Genomic DNA, 15697 nt, shown 5'->3' with positions numbered 1-15697 from the left:
CGCCGCCCGGCTCGCTCGCCGGCCGGCCGGCCTGCCGGGCTGGCCGAGCGGGAGCTGCGCTCAGCAGAGCGCGCGCCGCTGGCTGGGCGCCGTCCCCGTTCAGCCCCGGAGGGGGGCGGCGCGGCGGCGGCCCCAGCGAGCGGGCGCGGGCTGCATCACGCTCTGCCTGCCCGAGAACACGATGCGTCAGCAGCGGCGGCGGCGGCGGCGGCTCACTCCCGTTCTGACTGAAGGACAAAAGGATGCGAGAGCGGCCCGGGCGGCTGCTGCCTGCGCCAGTGCCAGCGCCGCGAGGCGAGAGGGGGGCCGCCGCCGCTAGCCCAGCGGGCGCCCGCGGAAGATGGTCCCGGGCTGCCCCTCTGCCGCCGCCGCCCCCGCTCGCCCTCCTCCTCCCGCCGCCGCCGCCGCCGCAGTCGACGGGCGACCGAGGCTTCGCTGAAGGCGGCCGCAGCAGCAGGCGCGGCTCGCGGGCGCCGCAGCTCTCCGCCTCGGCGCCCCGGGGGGCTCCCCGCGGCCGCCTCGCCGAGGGCTCCCGCGCGCCGCCGCGGCTCGCGGGCGCGGACTAGGAGCCGGCTGGGCGGGGAGCGCCGGGCCGCGACCAGCACCGGCGAGAGCAAGCGGGGCGCGCCGGGGAGGAGGAGCCGCCCGCCGCCGCCGCCGCCGCGCCGGGCGGGCGGGCGGGCTTTGCGCCGGAGGGGCCGGGGCGGGCCATGGAGCGGCGCCCCCCGCGCCGCCAGCCCCGCGCCGCCGCCGCCCCGCGCTCAAGGACGCGCCCGCAGAGTGCCGCCGCGGGCCCCGGCCGCGCTCTCGCGGGCCCCCGGCCGCTGCCAGGCCGCCGCGCCGCCGGCCAGGCCGCGCCGCCGCCAGCCGCTCGCTCCGGAGGGCTGCCCGGGATGGAGTAGGAACCATTTTGCCCGCCCGGCTCCGCCGCGGAATCCCGAAATCGCGCCAGCGAGCGGGCATGGCGCGCCCAGCCTGAGAGCCGCCGGCGCCGCTCCCACGGCGGCCGCGGAGCCCGCAGGCGCTGCCGGCCAGCCCGCGGCGAGGGTCGCCGCCCGCCTGCCCCCTCCCCGCGCCTGCCGCCCGCCCTCCCCCGCTTCGGACGGCGAGGGGCCGCGGCTGCAGCTGACGCAAGCCGGGCCGGGGGGAGAGCGGGGCAGTTCTCCGGCCGGTGCCACGTCCCGAACGATGGTGAATTATGAACGTGCCACATCATGAGGCTCTTGTGGCAGGCAGCTGTGCAGCACGCCTGGAACGCCGCCCCGCTCGCCCTCGTCCGCCTCGCGCTGCAAGCGTGGCTGGCGTGCACAGTGGCCGCCGTGGCGGGGCCGCAGAGCTGCCCCTCGGCGTGCTCCTGCAGTAACCAGTTCAGCAAGGTGGTGTGCACGCGGCGCGGGCTGGCCGAGGTGCCCCCAGGCATCCCCTCCAACACGCGGCACCTGAACCTGATGGAGAACAACATCAAGATGATCCAGGCGGACACCTTCCGCCACCTGCGCCACCTGGAGGTGCTGCAGCTGGGGCGCAACGCCATCCGGCAGATCGAGGTGGGGGCCTTCAACGGCCTGGCCAGCCTCAACACGCTGGAGCTCTTCGACAACTGGCTGACGGTGGTGCCCAGCGGGGCCTTCGAGTACCTGTCCAAGCTGCGGGAGCTGTGGCTGCGGAACAACCCCATCGAGAGTATCTCCTCCTACGCCTTCAACCGCGTCCCCTCCCTGCTGCGCCTGGACCTGGGGGAGCTCAAGAAGCTGAAGTACGTCTCCGAGGGCGCCTTCGAGGGCCTGTACAACCTGAAGTACTTGAACCTCGGCATGTGCGGCATCCAGGACATGCCCAACCTCACGCCCCTGGTGGGGCTGGAGGAGCTGGAGATGTCGGGGAACAACTTTCCCGCCATCAGTCCAGGGTCGTTCCACGGCCTGAGCTCGCTCAGAAAGCTGTGGATCATGAGCTCCCAGGTCAGCCTGATCGAGCGGAACGCCTTCGATGACCTCACGGCGCTGGTGGAGCTCAACTTGGCCCACAACAACCTCGCCTCTCTGCCCCACGACCTCTTTGCCCCTTTGAGGTACCTGGTGGAGTTGCACTTGCACCACAACCCCTGGAGTTGCGACTGCGACATCTTGTGGCTGTCTTGGTGGTTGCGGGAGTACATCCCCACCAACTCCACCTGCTGCGGGCGCTGCCATGCTCCCATGCACATGAGGGGCAAGTTCCTGGTGGAAGTGGACCAGACCACGTTCCAGTGCTCAGCACCCTTCATCATGGATGCCCCCCGGGATCTAAACATCTCTGAAGGGAGGGTAGCTGAGCTCAAGTGCCGGACGCCTTCCATGTCCTCGGTGCGGTGGCTGTTGCCAAATGGGACGGTGCTGAGCCATGCGTCCAACCACCCACGGATCTCTGTCCTCAATGACGGCACCTTGAACTTTTCCCAAGTTTTCCTAACCGACACAGGGGTATACACATGCATGGTCACTAATGTGGCGGGGAATTCCAACGCCTCGGCCTACCTCAATGTGAGCACGGCCGAACTCAACACTTCCAACTACAGCTTCTTCACTACCGTCACGGTGGAGACCACGGAGACTTCACCTGAAAGCATCTTCCCCAAATTCACCAAGCCAGTGCCGACGACGTCCACGGGCTACCAGCCGGCCTACACCACCACCACCACCGTGCTCATCCAGACCACCAGGACGCCCAAGCAGGACCCTGCCTCGGACAACAACGACAAGATGCAGACCAGCCTGGACGAGGTGATGAAAACCACCAAGATCATCATTGGCTGCTTTGTGGCCGTGACGCTGCTGGCGGCGGCCATGTTGATTGTCTTTTACAAACTTCGCAAAAGGCACCAGCAGCGGAGCACCGTGGCAGCTGCCAGGACTGTGGAGATCATCCAAGTGGACGAGGACATCCCGGCCTCGGCCTCAGCTGCGGCCGCCACCGCCACGACGGCTGTATCAGGTGAGGGGGCAGTCGCACTTCCAACTCTTCATGACCACATTAACTACAACACGTACAAACCGTCACATGGGGCCCATTGGACAGAAAACTGTTTGGGGAACTCACTACACCCCACAGTTACTGCTATTGCGGAACCTTATATAATTCAAACCCATCCCAAGGAGAAAGTGCAGGAAACCCAAATCTGACTCCTCCCCCCTCAAGAAATTATTTAAAAAAATGCAATAGAATGCACAAAACAGAAACATCAGACATCAACTTTTGTACAGAGAGGGTGGGGTGGAGGGTGGGCAGGTTTTTTTTCTTGTATATGCTTATATATTAAGTCTTTGGGCTGAGATAAGAGAAGCAGATTATATTAAAAACGTAAAGAAATCCTATTTTCTAACTTGTAAGTTCTATTTAAAGGAGGAAACAACTACAAACAACCCCCTATCACATAACACGAGAGAGAGAGAGAGAGAGAGAGAATTTGCCATTGTGACTTTCTCCAATAAGAAGTATTTAAAGCAAAAGCCCCCCACCAAAACAACCGACAAAAAAACAAAGGCAATGGGGAAGATGAAAAAGAAAATTCCAAAACCAGGGAGTAGCAGGGGGTGGGATTTGTCCTTTTTAGAAGATGTTACTTAGAATGCAGTAAAAACAACCCTGTTTCTATAGAGACGCTCTTTTCTTAAAGCCCTGGAAAAAGAAAATCCCCATATTTACAGTTACCTTATTTACTAAAAAAAGGGAAAAGTGCGCCAAGGGTTTGTACTGTGCCAAAACGTTACAAATGCAATAAAAAGGTCATTCCCCCCCCCCCCGCCTTTTTAAAGACAATTACCAGAAGGGAATGAAATACTTGTATCAAACTGCAAAAAATTTAAACCAGCAAGAAGCTGCCTGCTCCTCCTCCTCTGCGAGGATGTGTGGCGGATACGTGGCCGACCATGTGTGTGTGGGGGGGGGGTGGCAGAGCCCTGGCTGTGGGTGGGCCACTTGGCATCCCACCCCCTCCCTGTGGCTGGAAGGAAGAGCCACTTTGTGCCCAGGCGGGCCAGCCAGCGGCTTCTCACTGCACCACACTGCTGCGGTTCCCTTTCACCCGCGGTGCGCAGGGCCCGGTGCGCAGACCAGCTTTCGGCTTTGTGGGGTGGGGGAGAGGAGTGGGGGGGTATGCCTGCTGGATGGAGGAGGGCCTTGGATCTGCTCTGGGTGCTCGTGTGTCGGCCAGTCTGGTGGGCAATCTGACGTATGATTGTAGAACTGTGAACCAATTTTGTGCTTTTTGTTCATTTTCCCCCTTGAGGTGACAAGTGGTGGTGAGGGGGAGAGGGGGGAGAAAGAATGTGGTGGGAGGAAATGGGGCTCTCCCGTCCCTCCTCGTCCATGTGGGGCTGCAACCCCTCTTCTCTCAAAGAGGGAGGCAACAGAGATGTCAGCCGTCCCCCCCCCGCCCCGTCAGCCTGCAGCCAGCGGAGTGAGGGGAGGGCACATGCAGCAGCCCACCCGCTTCTCACGGTGCAGGCAGGGGCCTCGGGAGAGAACAGTGGGGAACTGGCTTTGCTGGGCTGGGGAGTGGTGCTGCCCCTCTCACCCCACAGCCTACTGGGGGGTGGGGGGCAGGGCACAATCCGGTTCTTCTTCGTCTGCTGAAACCCTCCTCCTTATGACTTTGGTTACTCAGTGTGGAAGCGGGCGATTTGGTCAAAGGGGCTGCAATCTTAAGGGGGGGGGTGAGGGAGAGGACAACGATTCAAAAGCCAGAATAATCTGACTGTAAATCTGAGACATCTGTATTTTTGTATTTTAATAAATATTGTTAAAGTTTTTAATAATGCAATGTCCCTAAAGGTTTACACTGAATGCCATGACTGGGTGGAAGGGCGGGGGGCGGGGGGAGAGAAATAAAACCACTACATTTCCAAACATTTGGGAACCTAGAAACTGGCCTGCAAAGCTGACATGCCGAAGAGGGGGGGACGCAAACAGGAACCCTAAAGGTTCATTTCTGAGAAGTATTTAATTTTTCTTTAAAAAATGTCAAGTAACCTTACCTGGATTTAAATAAAACCACATCAAGTGCTAGAACCAGCCACCTGCGTCCACTCGATTGCTAGTGCAGTGGCTGGAAGGGCCCCCTTGCAGAGACGGTGCCCTCTAAGAGGAGATGGGGCCGAACCCTAAATTCAAGCCACGGCCCGCCCTCTTCCTCGCCTGCTGCCCACTGAGAGTAACTGAAGCGGGACGCCCAGTGAAATCCCTCTGCGGTGGTGTGTGGGGCGGGGGGGGGGGAGCATGCAGCAGGCTGAATTGGAGGCTCGCTGGAGTTGGGGGAACCTGTTTTTTGGGGGGGAGTATCATTCCGCCCAAGCCACCCTGGCTGCAGCTGCCTTGTGCCCTCACACGGGGCCCATTTTCATTTATGAATTCTAATTGCCCAGCTGTTCAAATCCCAACTCTGTCAGCAGCCTACTAAGGCAGCGTCATGGCTGGCCGGCCGGCCGGCCTGCCAGGCAGAAACCTCCTCTCTGACCAGCAGAGCCCCCCGAAAGACACCTCCACAATACGGGTGGGGAGGGGGGAAGCAGGAGAGGCCTTTCCAAGTCCTCCCGCCCATGTCAGGTCGCCCCTCCCCAAGGCCAGGCAGCCATTTATAGCAGGGCTGAGGAGGGAATACATGTGGAGGGCGAGAAGAAAGAAGAGGAGCCCCTCCAAACTGGGGGAGAACAGCGATGAGGCAGGGGGACGGGAAAGGGCCCTGGAAGAGGGGGCAAGGCAAGGCACTTTCACCCAGTCTCTGGCCTGGTAGAGCCCTGCCCAGGGACACACGTGGGGCCCCAAGCAGCTATTGGAGGGCGGGGGGTGGGTGTGTCAGGCAGCCCCTCTGAAATCTCCCTGCAAGCAGCACCCTTTCTGGGTGGTTGCTATTCAGACACAAATCGTGATGTTCTGCAGGCCAACCATGAAAATCTTTTGGGTTCAGGGGAGGGACAGAATAGTGAGATACCCCAAAGGGAAGAGCCTGCGTCTGCTTTACGAGCTTCCCTGCTTAAAATATTAACCTGCCATTATGCAGGAAGGCAGGAGGGCCTCCATCCAAGAGCCAGCAGGCCCTGTACCATGCGGTGCCCCTTCCAGAAGGAGAGCAAGGCCCCTCCCACCCGCGTCAGGAGCTGCCCCTCTGCCCTGGCCAAAGGGCACAGCTCGCTTGCACCCCCTCCCCACAGAGCTTGGCAGGGCCGCTCTCCCACGGAAGCGCCGCCCCACCCCCACACAGGGCAACAGGGCAGCCCGTCAGCCAGAGGGGGCCTCGGGCACCATTCACCACATGGCCTGGTGAGGTGGGGGTCACCCCCCTGCCCCCCAAATCTAGGCTGCCTATACAAAACCCAGCTGTCTCCTCCAGCGCCAATCACTCCCACCCTGCTGGAGAACCACCTCTCCTTAGGCCGAGAGCCACAGGCCAGCCTGACCCCCCCCCCCCGCCACTACGGCTCCCCTCCACTTTGCAGTGCCACAGAACAATTAAGAGCTGTGCCATCCCTCCCCCTCAGGGTCACTGGAGCACAAGGCTCAGCCACTGGGCCTGATCCTGCCAGGGACTGTGCTCCAAGAGAGACCCGATGAAAGGGGCCCCAGCAGCCCTTATGTAGCATAGGAGACGGCGGAGCCCTCCAATTTGCTCAACAGCCCCATGAGTTGGATGCAGCCGCTCTCCTTTGGGGGGCTTCTTCCTGGCACACCCCATTTCCTGCTATCAGACTAAGAGCCTTTCTGTGAAAACAGATCTGGTTTTTATGTCCAATGCCGGCATTCTTTCATCACTTGCAACCGTCAGCTAACAAAAGCGCTGCTCGGCGCCGCTCCAATTCCAGCTGCAGCTCGACCACAAACTAGGTTTGTGCTTGGGGCTCTCTCTGCATGTCCCCTTCTCCCCCCGCCCACACACACACTTGCCACACCGCCCCCACTGGAGCTCTCAGTCTCTCCAAGCCCCCCACCCTGCCCCACTGCCGCCAATGTGCATGACAGGAGGAAAAGGAGGCAGCTGGGATGGCAATACCTGGATTGAAGGGCTCAGATTTTAATTTGGCTTTTATATTAAAAGTAAATAACACAGCCCGTCATATGGAAAGAAGGGGAAAGAGCCAGATAGGAAAGGGCAGGATACGCACACACGAAGCCAAGCTCCCTCTCTGCCTTCTGGAAGTCAGCTGCAGCTGCTTGGGCATGCGTGGGGGGTCTCTGGCAGCCCACGAAGTGCAGCTCAGTGGTGGGTGCTCTTCGAGGTCAGGAGGCTGCTGCAGGCAGCACCTCGGAGGGTGCACAGCTGGGGGGGGGCGTTCTTCAGCGAGGGACAGAGGCTGAGCCGAGTACGAAGGCGGCAGGCAGTGTCCACGTGGCGCCACTGGGCACCACATCCCTGCCGATGGAGCAAAGGCTGGGGTGGGGGAGGCTTTGGAGCTGACTTTGGGGAGGCCAAGGGGGACGGCACAGGCACCTCCTTTCGGGCGGCGGGGCTCAGCGCTGGCTTGCGATGCGGCTCACAGAGCTTTCTGACCACAGCCGTGAGGCGAGGCTGGCGGCAGGCAGGGGAGAGGCCCTGGGTTGTCGTGCTGCACACCCTCCGAGCCTGCACTGCCAGAGGGATGCTGGGTCTAAAAGCCGTCCGCCTGACCCAGCTGCTCCTACTCCGCTGGAGAGAGAAGGCCTGCGAGGCCAAGGGCAAGAGGAAACCCCACGCTGATGGAAGGGGCCGACTGACCCCGGGCAGGCGGGGGCTGGCATGGCATTGCACGGAGTGGCTGCCTGCCCTGGCTCCAAGTGGAAAGGTGGATGCAGGATGTGAAGAGGGGCTGGAGAGGTGCACTGTGCAGCCCTGCTGCCGCCCCCCAGCAAGCTCCTTTGCAGGGTGAGTGCCCCCAGGACAGCCCTTTCCTCACGCATCCTGTCATTTATTGTGTGTTTCTGTTGCTTCATCCCCCCAAACAAAGCAAAACTAGGAAATCACAACAAACATCAAAACCATTCATAATAATTATAATCAGCATTACTAAAGCAGTAAAACAAACGAGGCAAGGATAAAACTAGTTGTGCTTCAGATTAACATTCAACACATTCAAACAGGCAATTAACCCACCGCAATTAGTTTAGAACTGAGGCGACCGACTTGGCAGGAGTGTCAGTGTCCTACTGTGCAATTCCCCCCCCCCCAACACAGATCCTGATCCACAGGGAGGGGGAGAAGGCCACGGGAGCCATGCTGCCAGGAAAGAAAGTGGAAGGATCCAGGGGCAGCCCAGGGATCGCTCTTGCTTGGCGGGCGAGGGAAGCACAACTCACGGGACTCTGGCGGCCCCGGGCTGCCTTTCCTGGCTGGAAGAGGCCACCCAGAGTGGGGGAATGCACAGGCTTCCTACCACGTGAATCTAGCCTTTTCTCTCTCTGCCCCTCCATTCTGAACCCTAACCCTTTCGGCACCCCGTCTCTTTTCCTGCTTCCCTACCCACAGGTCTCTCTGCACCTCCATTTCTCCTCCTCCTCCTCTCTTGCTTCTGTCTCTAGTTTGGCTCAGTTTCCCTCCCCCTGCCTTCTGAACTCCTCGCTGACCAAGCCCATCACTCTCCTCGCACTTCACACAAGCGAAGGAATCACAGACACAGACAGGCCAGGCCGCTTGGCTGCCTGGCCAGGAAAAATGCCGCCGCTGCCACCATCGCTCTCAGGACACAGGGAGCCACCTTGTCCTGAGGCAGCCTGAGCTGGTCCGTCGGTGGCTCCTCAGGTCTTCAGAGAGGGGTTTGTTCCAACCCCATCTGGAGATGCCAGGGATCGAACCTGGGACCGTCAGCATGCAAAGTGTGGCTCTGCCGCAGAGCTCAGCTCCCTCTTCCGAGGAGAGGAGTGATGCCTGCACCCTCTGCCTGCCCTCCACCCGCTTCTGATGGCTCCAAGACGCTGCGGCAAAGAAGTGAAAAAGTCACAAGCAATGTTGATGGCAATGTTGTTCCCTTTAGGCAATGGGATGGCAGCAATGTTGTTCCCTTTAGGCACCTGCCCTTTAAAGTACGACACCACTGTGAAGACCACAAAGAGTCTTGTGGCACCATAAAGACTAACACGTCTATTCTGATGTAAGCTGTCATGGACTACAGCCCACCTCATCAGTTGCATGGAGTATCATGGACAGCTTCAGGCACATATGCAGCGCATACGGTCCACAAAAGCTTATGCCAGAATAAACGTGTTTGTCTTGAAGGTGCCACAAGACCCTTTGTTGTTTTTCCTGCAATAAACTGAACACAGCTGTCCCTCTGGAAATGTATCTGGAAGCTTTTATCTACTGCTTTAAATCTCTGATTTGAGGGGCTGTATTTGTAACATCTCTACCTAGGAGGCTTACCCTTGTGCAGGCTTGGTCTAAAGTCACACATACCAAAATATTCAAGCCCCTAGTTTAAGAAAAAAAGAGTCTAGGGAGGAGGAAAAGCTGAGGCTGCCCACTCCCCACGCCCACCACTAATTTTTAAGCACTTCTGTGAAGTTTAGGCCATTCATGTGCCAAGTGGTGCAAATTGAACCCTGGCTGGGGCCCTCTGCCTGCTATATTAACCCTCAAGCATTCAAAATCTGGAAGGTTTGCCCCTTGAGTTCTCTTGGTTCCCCCTCTTTGATGCTGGCACTTTTATCCAAGGAGTGGGATGGCAGAAGGACTGAGCAGGCATTTTTCACCACAGCTGTAACAGTGATGGCTCTCTCCCTTCCCGCCCCCAGTGGCTCGTTCCCATCAATGGCCAGGCACGGAAAGTGCTGCTCAGGACAATAACCACCACATTTCCATGAGCAAACAGAAAGGAAGCCTGAGTCTGCACAGAAGCAAGCCGAGGCAGCACTGGGCCACAGCAGCTCATGACATGACAAAGCCGCTGGCCTTGAATCTGCCACTGTGTTTCTGATCTCCATGATAAGAAAAACTGTCACGATAGGCCAGGCCAATGGTCTGACTAGCCCAATGCGTGGTCTTCAGAAGTGGTCAGCCACATGACCATGGTGGGGACAGCCATCCATCCTGCCTTTGCCTGAGTCCCCAGTGAGCAGAGGTATACTGCCTCTACAGTATAAACTGAATCCTAGGGGGAAGGGAGATGTAATGTTGGGGGTAACAATGGACGTAGGTGCATGCACTGCAACAGAGAGAACAGCTCTGGTAGCGCCCAATAATAGTCTTCAGACACATGTAGGAAGAAAGCCAGACCATGAAACACATGGTCTTCCATGTCTATATACGAATGCCCAGACTATGGGAAACAAACAGAACGAACTTGAACTCTTAATACAGGAGGGAAATTATGACTTGATAGGTATAACTGAGACTTGGTGGGATGACTCTAATGACTGGAATACAGCAGTTGAAGGATATAACTTGTTCAAAAAGAACAGGAGGAACAGAAAGGGAGGTGGGGTTGCACTGTATGTGAAAAATACATCTCTCTGCACAGAAATACAGGAGGAGGAGCTTGGTAGCCCCATCAAGAGCATCTGGGTTGAAATAAATGGAGCAAAGAATAAAAGGAACCTGGTGGTCGGAGTCTACTACCGGCCACCCAATCAAGGAGAAGCCAAGGATGAAACTTTTGAAAAGCAAATAGCCAATGTTTTAAGGAAGCATGATGTAGTAGTAATGGGGGACTTCAATTTCCCCGATATTTGTTGGGAGATAAATTCTGCAAAACATGGCCCCTCCAGGAAATTCCTGACTTGTGTGGCGGACAACTTCCTCCTACAGAAAGGAGAGGAAGGAACTAGAGGATTGGCTATCCTTGACTTGATCCTAACCAACACAGATGACTTAGTGGATCAAGTAGCAGTTACAGGAACTCTGGGGGAAAGCAACCATGTTGTACTTGAGTTCTTGGTTCTGAGGGAAGCAAAAGCCGAGTGTAGTCAAACGCGTACCCTGGATTTTAGGAAAGCTGATTTTCATAAACTCAGAACAATGATCAGTAAGGTCCCATGGCAAGCGATGCTAGCGAGAAAAGGAGTCCAAAATGGGTGGGAGCTTTTCAAAAAGAAAATTCTCAAGGCACAATTACAAACAATTCCAACAAGAAGAAAAGGTGGAAGACAACAGAAGAAGCCAAGGTGGCTTCACAAGAAGCTTAGGGATGACCTGAAAACAAAAAAAGACACATCTAGGAAGTGGAAAGAAGGCCAAGTAACAAAGGAAGAGTACAGGCAGGTAGCACAGAATTGCAGGGATGGCGTCAGGAAGGCTAAAGCTGAGAACGAGCTGAGGTTAGCGAGGGATGCTAAAAGCAACAAAAAGGCTTTCTTCAGCTACGTGCATAGTAAAAGGCAGAGGAAAGAAATGTTCAGCTATTAAATAAGGATGGCAAAACGATAACAGATGACAAAGAAAAGGCAGAGGTGCTCAATTCCTACTTTGGCTCAGTCTTCTACCAAAAGAGGGTTTATGACCCCTCTGGCAAAGGCGAAGTACAGGCTGAAGGGGCAGGATTGCAGCTTGAGAGCGATAGGCATATGGCCAAGGAACACCTAATTACTTTGAATGAGTTCAAATCTCCAGGGCCAGATGAACTGCATCCTAGAGTCATAAAGGAACTGGCAGAAGAACTCTCAGAACCGCTGTCTATTCTCTTTAAGAAATCATGGAGGACGGGGGAAGTGCCAGATGACTGGAGGAGGGCTAATGTGTCCCTATCTTCCAAAAGGGTAAAAAGGAGGAACCTGGGAACTACAGACCAGTCAGTCTGACATCAATCCCTCGGAAAATTCTGGAGCAGATGATAAAGCAATACATCTGGAAGCACCTTGAAAACAATGCCATGATTACTCAAAGCCAACATGGATTTGTCAAAAACAAGTCCTGCCAGACGAATCTGATCTCATTTTTTGATCAAGTCACCTCCCTTGTGGACCGTGGGAATGCTGTAGACATCATATACCTCGACTTCAGCAAAGCTTTCCACAAAGTGCCCCATGATATCTTGATGAGCAAACTAGCTCAAAGTGGGCTAGATGAAACAATGATCCGGTGGATCCACAGTTCCCTACAGAATCGGACTCAAAGAGTGCTTATCAATGGGACCTTCTCAAACTGGGGAGGGGTAACGAGTGGGGTACCGCAGGGCTCAGTTCTGGGCCCAGTGCTCTTCAACATTTTTATTAATGACTTGGAGGAGGAGGTGCAGGGAATGCTGATCAAATTTGCAGATGACACAAAATTGGGCTGGATAGCTAATACTTTGGAAGACAGAAACAAAATTCAAAGTGATCTGGATAGACTGGAGCGCTGGGCAGAAAACAACAGAATGACATTTCATAGGGATAAATGCCAAGTTCTGCACCTAGGAAAAAGAAACCAAATGCACAGTTACAAGATGGAGGATACGTGGCTCAACCACACTACAAGCGAGAAGGATCTTGGAATTGTTGTCGATCACAAGCTGAAGATGAGCCAACAGTGTGATGTGGCTGCAAAAAAGGCCAATGCTATTTGGGGCTGCATTCATAGAAGCATCGCTTCCAAATCCCGGGAAGTACTAGTTCCCCTCTACTCAGCACTGGTTCGGCCTCATCTGGAGTACTGTGTCCAGTTCTGGGCACCACACTTGAAGAAGGATGCAGACAAACTGCAGAGGGTTCAGAGGAGGGTAACAAAGATGATCAGGGGACTAGAAACAAAGCCCTATGAGGAGAGACTGAAAGAACTGGGCATGTTTAGCCTTGAGAAGAGAAGACTGAGGGGAGATATGATAGCACTCTTCGAGTCCTTGAAAGGTTGTCACAGAGAGGAAGGCCAGGATCTCTTCTTGATCATCCCAGAGTGCAGGACACGGAAGAATGGGCTCAAGTGACAGGAAGCCAGATTCCGGCTGAACATCTGGAAAAAATTCCTGACTGTTAGAGCAATACGACAATGGAACCCATTCCCTAGGGAGGTGGTGGGCTCTCCCACACTGGAGGCGTTCAAGATGAGACTGGACAGCCATCTGTCAGGGATGCTCTGACCTGGATTCCTGCACTGAGCAGGGGGTTGGACTCGATGGCCTTGTAGGCCCCTTCCAACCCTACTATTCTATGATTCTACACATGGGGGCCCCATTCCCGGCTCTCACAGCAACTAGCTGTTGGTAGGCCCTTTCTTTATTTGGCTTGTTAAAGCCATCTTTTATAGCCATCTGTGCTGTCAACGTTATTGGCCACTGTGTATGATTACTATTAACAACGAAGCACTATCAAGGACCATGGGATATCGCAGAACAACGAGACAATGAGGAAGGGGAGGGGAAGGCAGGTCCTTGTGTCCTCAAGAGCTCATGGCCTGAACTCAAACCATGTGGGAGACAAGAGTGGGAAGGGAGAGAGGAATGGGGGCCCGAGAGGAAGGGGATTCAGTGGCGTGCCCAGGCTTCGCCTCAGCTGGGGATGGAGAGGAACAAGGTCAGGCCCACGGCTTCGTAGAAATGGGCCCCAGAGGAGGGAATGGGGGGAGACACATTCCGGGAGGCAGCTGAGTCCTCCCAGGAGGTTGCGAGCAACTGAGGATGACAGGGTGGAGGAGCGGCGGCTGGACAAAGAGGCCGAGAGAGGCGCTGATGGCGCCCTGCTTCCTGGCATGAAGAGACCTGTCTTTGGGCAGGAGCGGAGCCCGCAGCCTCGCTGTGCCTTTGGACTTCCCACAGTTCTCTTTGCCCCATTCCTCAGTGGAGGTGCAACGTCACGTCCTCCTCCCTCGGCTTTGTTTCTTCTAACCTGAACTGTCCTCTCCATCCCCCACCTGCAGATGTCCCCTTCCGCGTCTGCGCTACTTTCAGGTTGTCCTAGAATCATAGAACAGCAGGGTTGGAGGGGGCCTACAAGACCATCGAGTCCAACCCCTGCTCAGTGCAGGAATCCAGCGACAAGGAAAGACAGGACAAGCCAAAGTGAACATATGCATGCCCAGAAAAGGCGACCCCGGCCACATCTATGCCCCACCCAGGGCTTTGCGTCCACCTTCATTCATCATGCTGCTGAACCCCAGAATCATCTGTCAGCTGTGAGGCCAGAGGAACAGTTTGCACAGCCCCCGCCCCCCCAACCAGTGTCAATGCTGAAGAAGACTGGCGACCTGGGTGGGGTGAAGGTGATGACGCAGAAGGCTGGAGCAACAGAAGAGAGAAGGGACTAGTGGCAGTGTGGAAGGACTCCGAGCCATGAGACAACGGCTGGGCACAGCCTCGTTAACAAGATGGGGTCCAGTTCGGACGGGCACCACGGCCTGCCTCTGGTGCTCACTCACCCAGCAGCTCCACATGATGGGGTCAAGAGCAAGGACTGATGCGAAGGCCCAGGCCCATCCACACAGGAGAAGACAGTCTGGCCGGTGGCCAGGTCCTAGATCATTTAGGTTCCTGGCCAACAGGATGGTTTGTCCATTTGTTGATTGCATCTGGATTCAGTTTCATTTTTTTCATTCCTGTCCGTCCCTGAATTGACACCAGACACTGGTCTATCACTTCCATGCCCTCCCTGAGGCCAGATGAATAGAAATGAGAGGTGCAGCTGTGTGTCACCAGCACACTGGCACCTCCACCCAAGTGCCCCGATGATCATACCCAGAGGCTCCATATAGATGGTGGAAAGCATGGGAGACCAGATGTAGCCTTGTGGAAAAGCAACCACCAAGGAAAGCACCCAGGTTCTGGGACTGCCCTTCAAGGGAAGCGTGAAACCACTTCAGAATGGTGCCCTGCATGCCCCTCTCTGCCAGGTCCAGAAGGAGAGTCCCTGGTATCGAAATTTGTGGAATGGTCAAGGAGAATGAACAGGGTTGCCATCCCCCTGGCCCTCTCCTGACCCAGGTCATCCACCAAGGCAACCAAGGCTGTTTCAGTAGCAAAACTAGGCTGGAAGACAGCTTGGAATGGACCTCAGCAACTGGTTCCATCCAGGAAATCTTGGATCTGAGATGCATCCACCTACTCAAATGCCTTGCCCAAGGAGGGGAGATTTGGTAGAGAGCTGAGTTGTCAGCATTGCCTGGGTTGAAATTCAATTTCTTTAGTAGAACCCTCACCATACCCTCTTTAGTGCTGTGGGAACCACCCCCTCCCCACCCCCCGCCCCCCTACCCCCCAGTAGTGTCAACTTTTTCTGAGACCCACCTAGATAGACCTGCTTTGTCCACTTTAAGCAACCCTGATAGGCAACAGCCTGGTATATGAAGGTCAATCTCTCATTTCAACATCTTCAGGGTTAACACGCTGAAATGGATCCATGCAAATGGAACACAGTCCTGTTGCAATGGCCACTTCTGGCTGCTTGAAAAAACAGAGTCCAAGCTGGGACAAATGCGAGTGGCTTTATCTGCGAAATGGTTGGCTGGATTTGGCCTGGATTCCCCAGATGGCCACGCCTCTTTCCCTCAACCATGGATCGTTTAGGGGCTTCCCAGCTTTGTGCAGTCCCCCACTCCTTCCTAAAAGGTTGAAATGCCTCTCCTAAGGCTGAGTGACGGGCTGTAAGCACTGGCAGCTAAAAAAGGGTGGCATTCTTGGTCCCAGCCACCACTGGAGCACGACCCCACAGGCCTCTCTGGAATGGGAACTGGCCCTTGGGCTGGAAGAGATTCAGCACCGCTGGTCTAAGGCTTCTTGCCACCTGGAAGTGTGGCTGGCTGAAGACCGCATCTGCGAGAACACTCTGTCTACTCCCCAGGCCCTTTCACTGT

The 15697-nt window shown here is 56.0% G+C and overlaps 2 protein-coding genes across 4 annotated transcripts in view; one reads left to right on the top strand and one right to left on the bottom strand.

Annotated features, from left to right (window-relative positions):
• Positions 1 to 15697, bottom strand: part of SND1 (staphylococcal nuclease and tudor domain containing 1) — a 355633-nt gene that overhangs the window by 51663 nt on the left and 288273 nt on the right. The window lies entirely within an intron of this gene.
• Positions 1215 to 4825, top strand: LRRC4 (leucine rich repeat containing 4). The gene has a single exon (XM_084808720.1). It carries the CDS (start codon positions 1215 to 1217, stop codon positions 3159 to 3161), a length of 1947 nt encoding a protein of 648 aa, XP_084664846.1. The 3' UTR covers positions 3162 to 4825.

This window comes from Heloderma suspectum, chromosome 7 (assembly GCF_057233095.1).
Source record: "Heloderma suspectum isolate Gila_16-S chromosome 7, 16-S_ref, whole genome shotgun sequence".
NCBI classification, from domain to species: domain Eukaryota; kingdom Metazoa; phylum Chordata; class Lepidosauria; order Squamata; family Helodermatidae; genus Heloderma; species Heloderma suspectum.
Note: the sequence above shows the minus strand (reverse complement) of the source record. Positions and strands in the feature narration are given on the sequence as shown.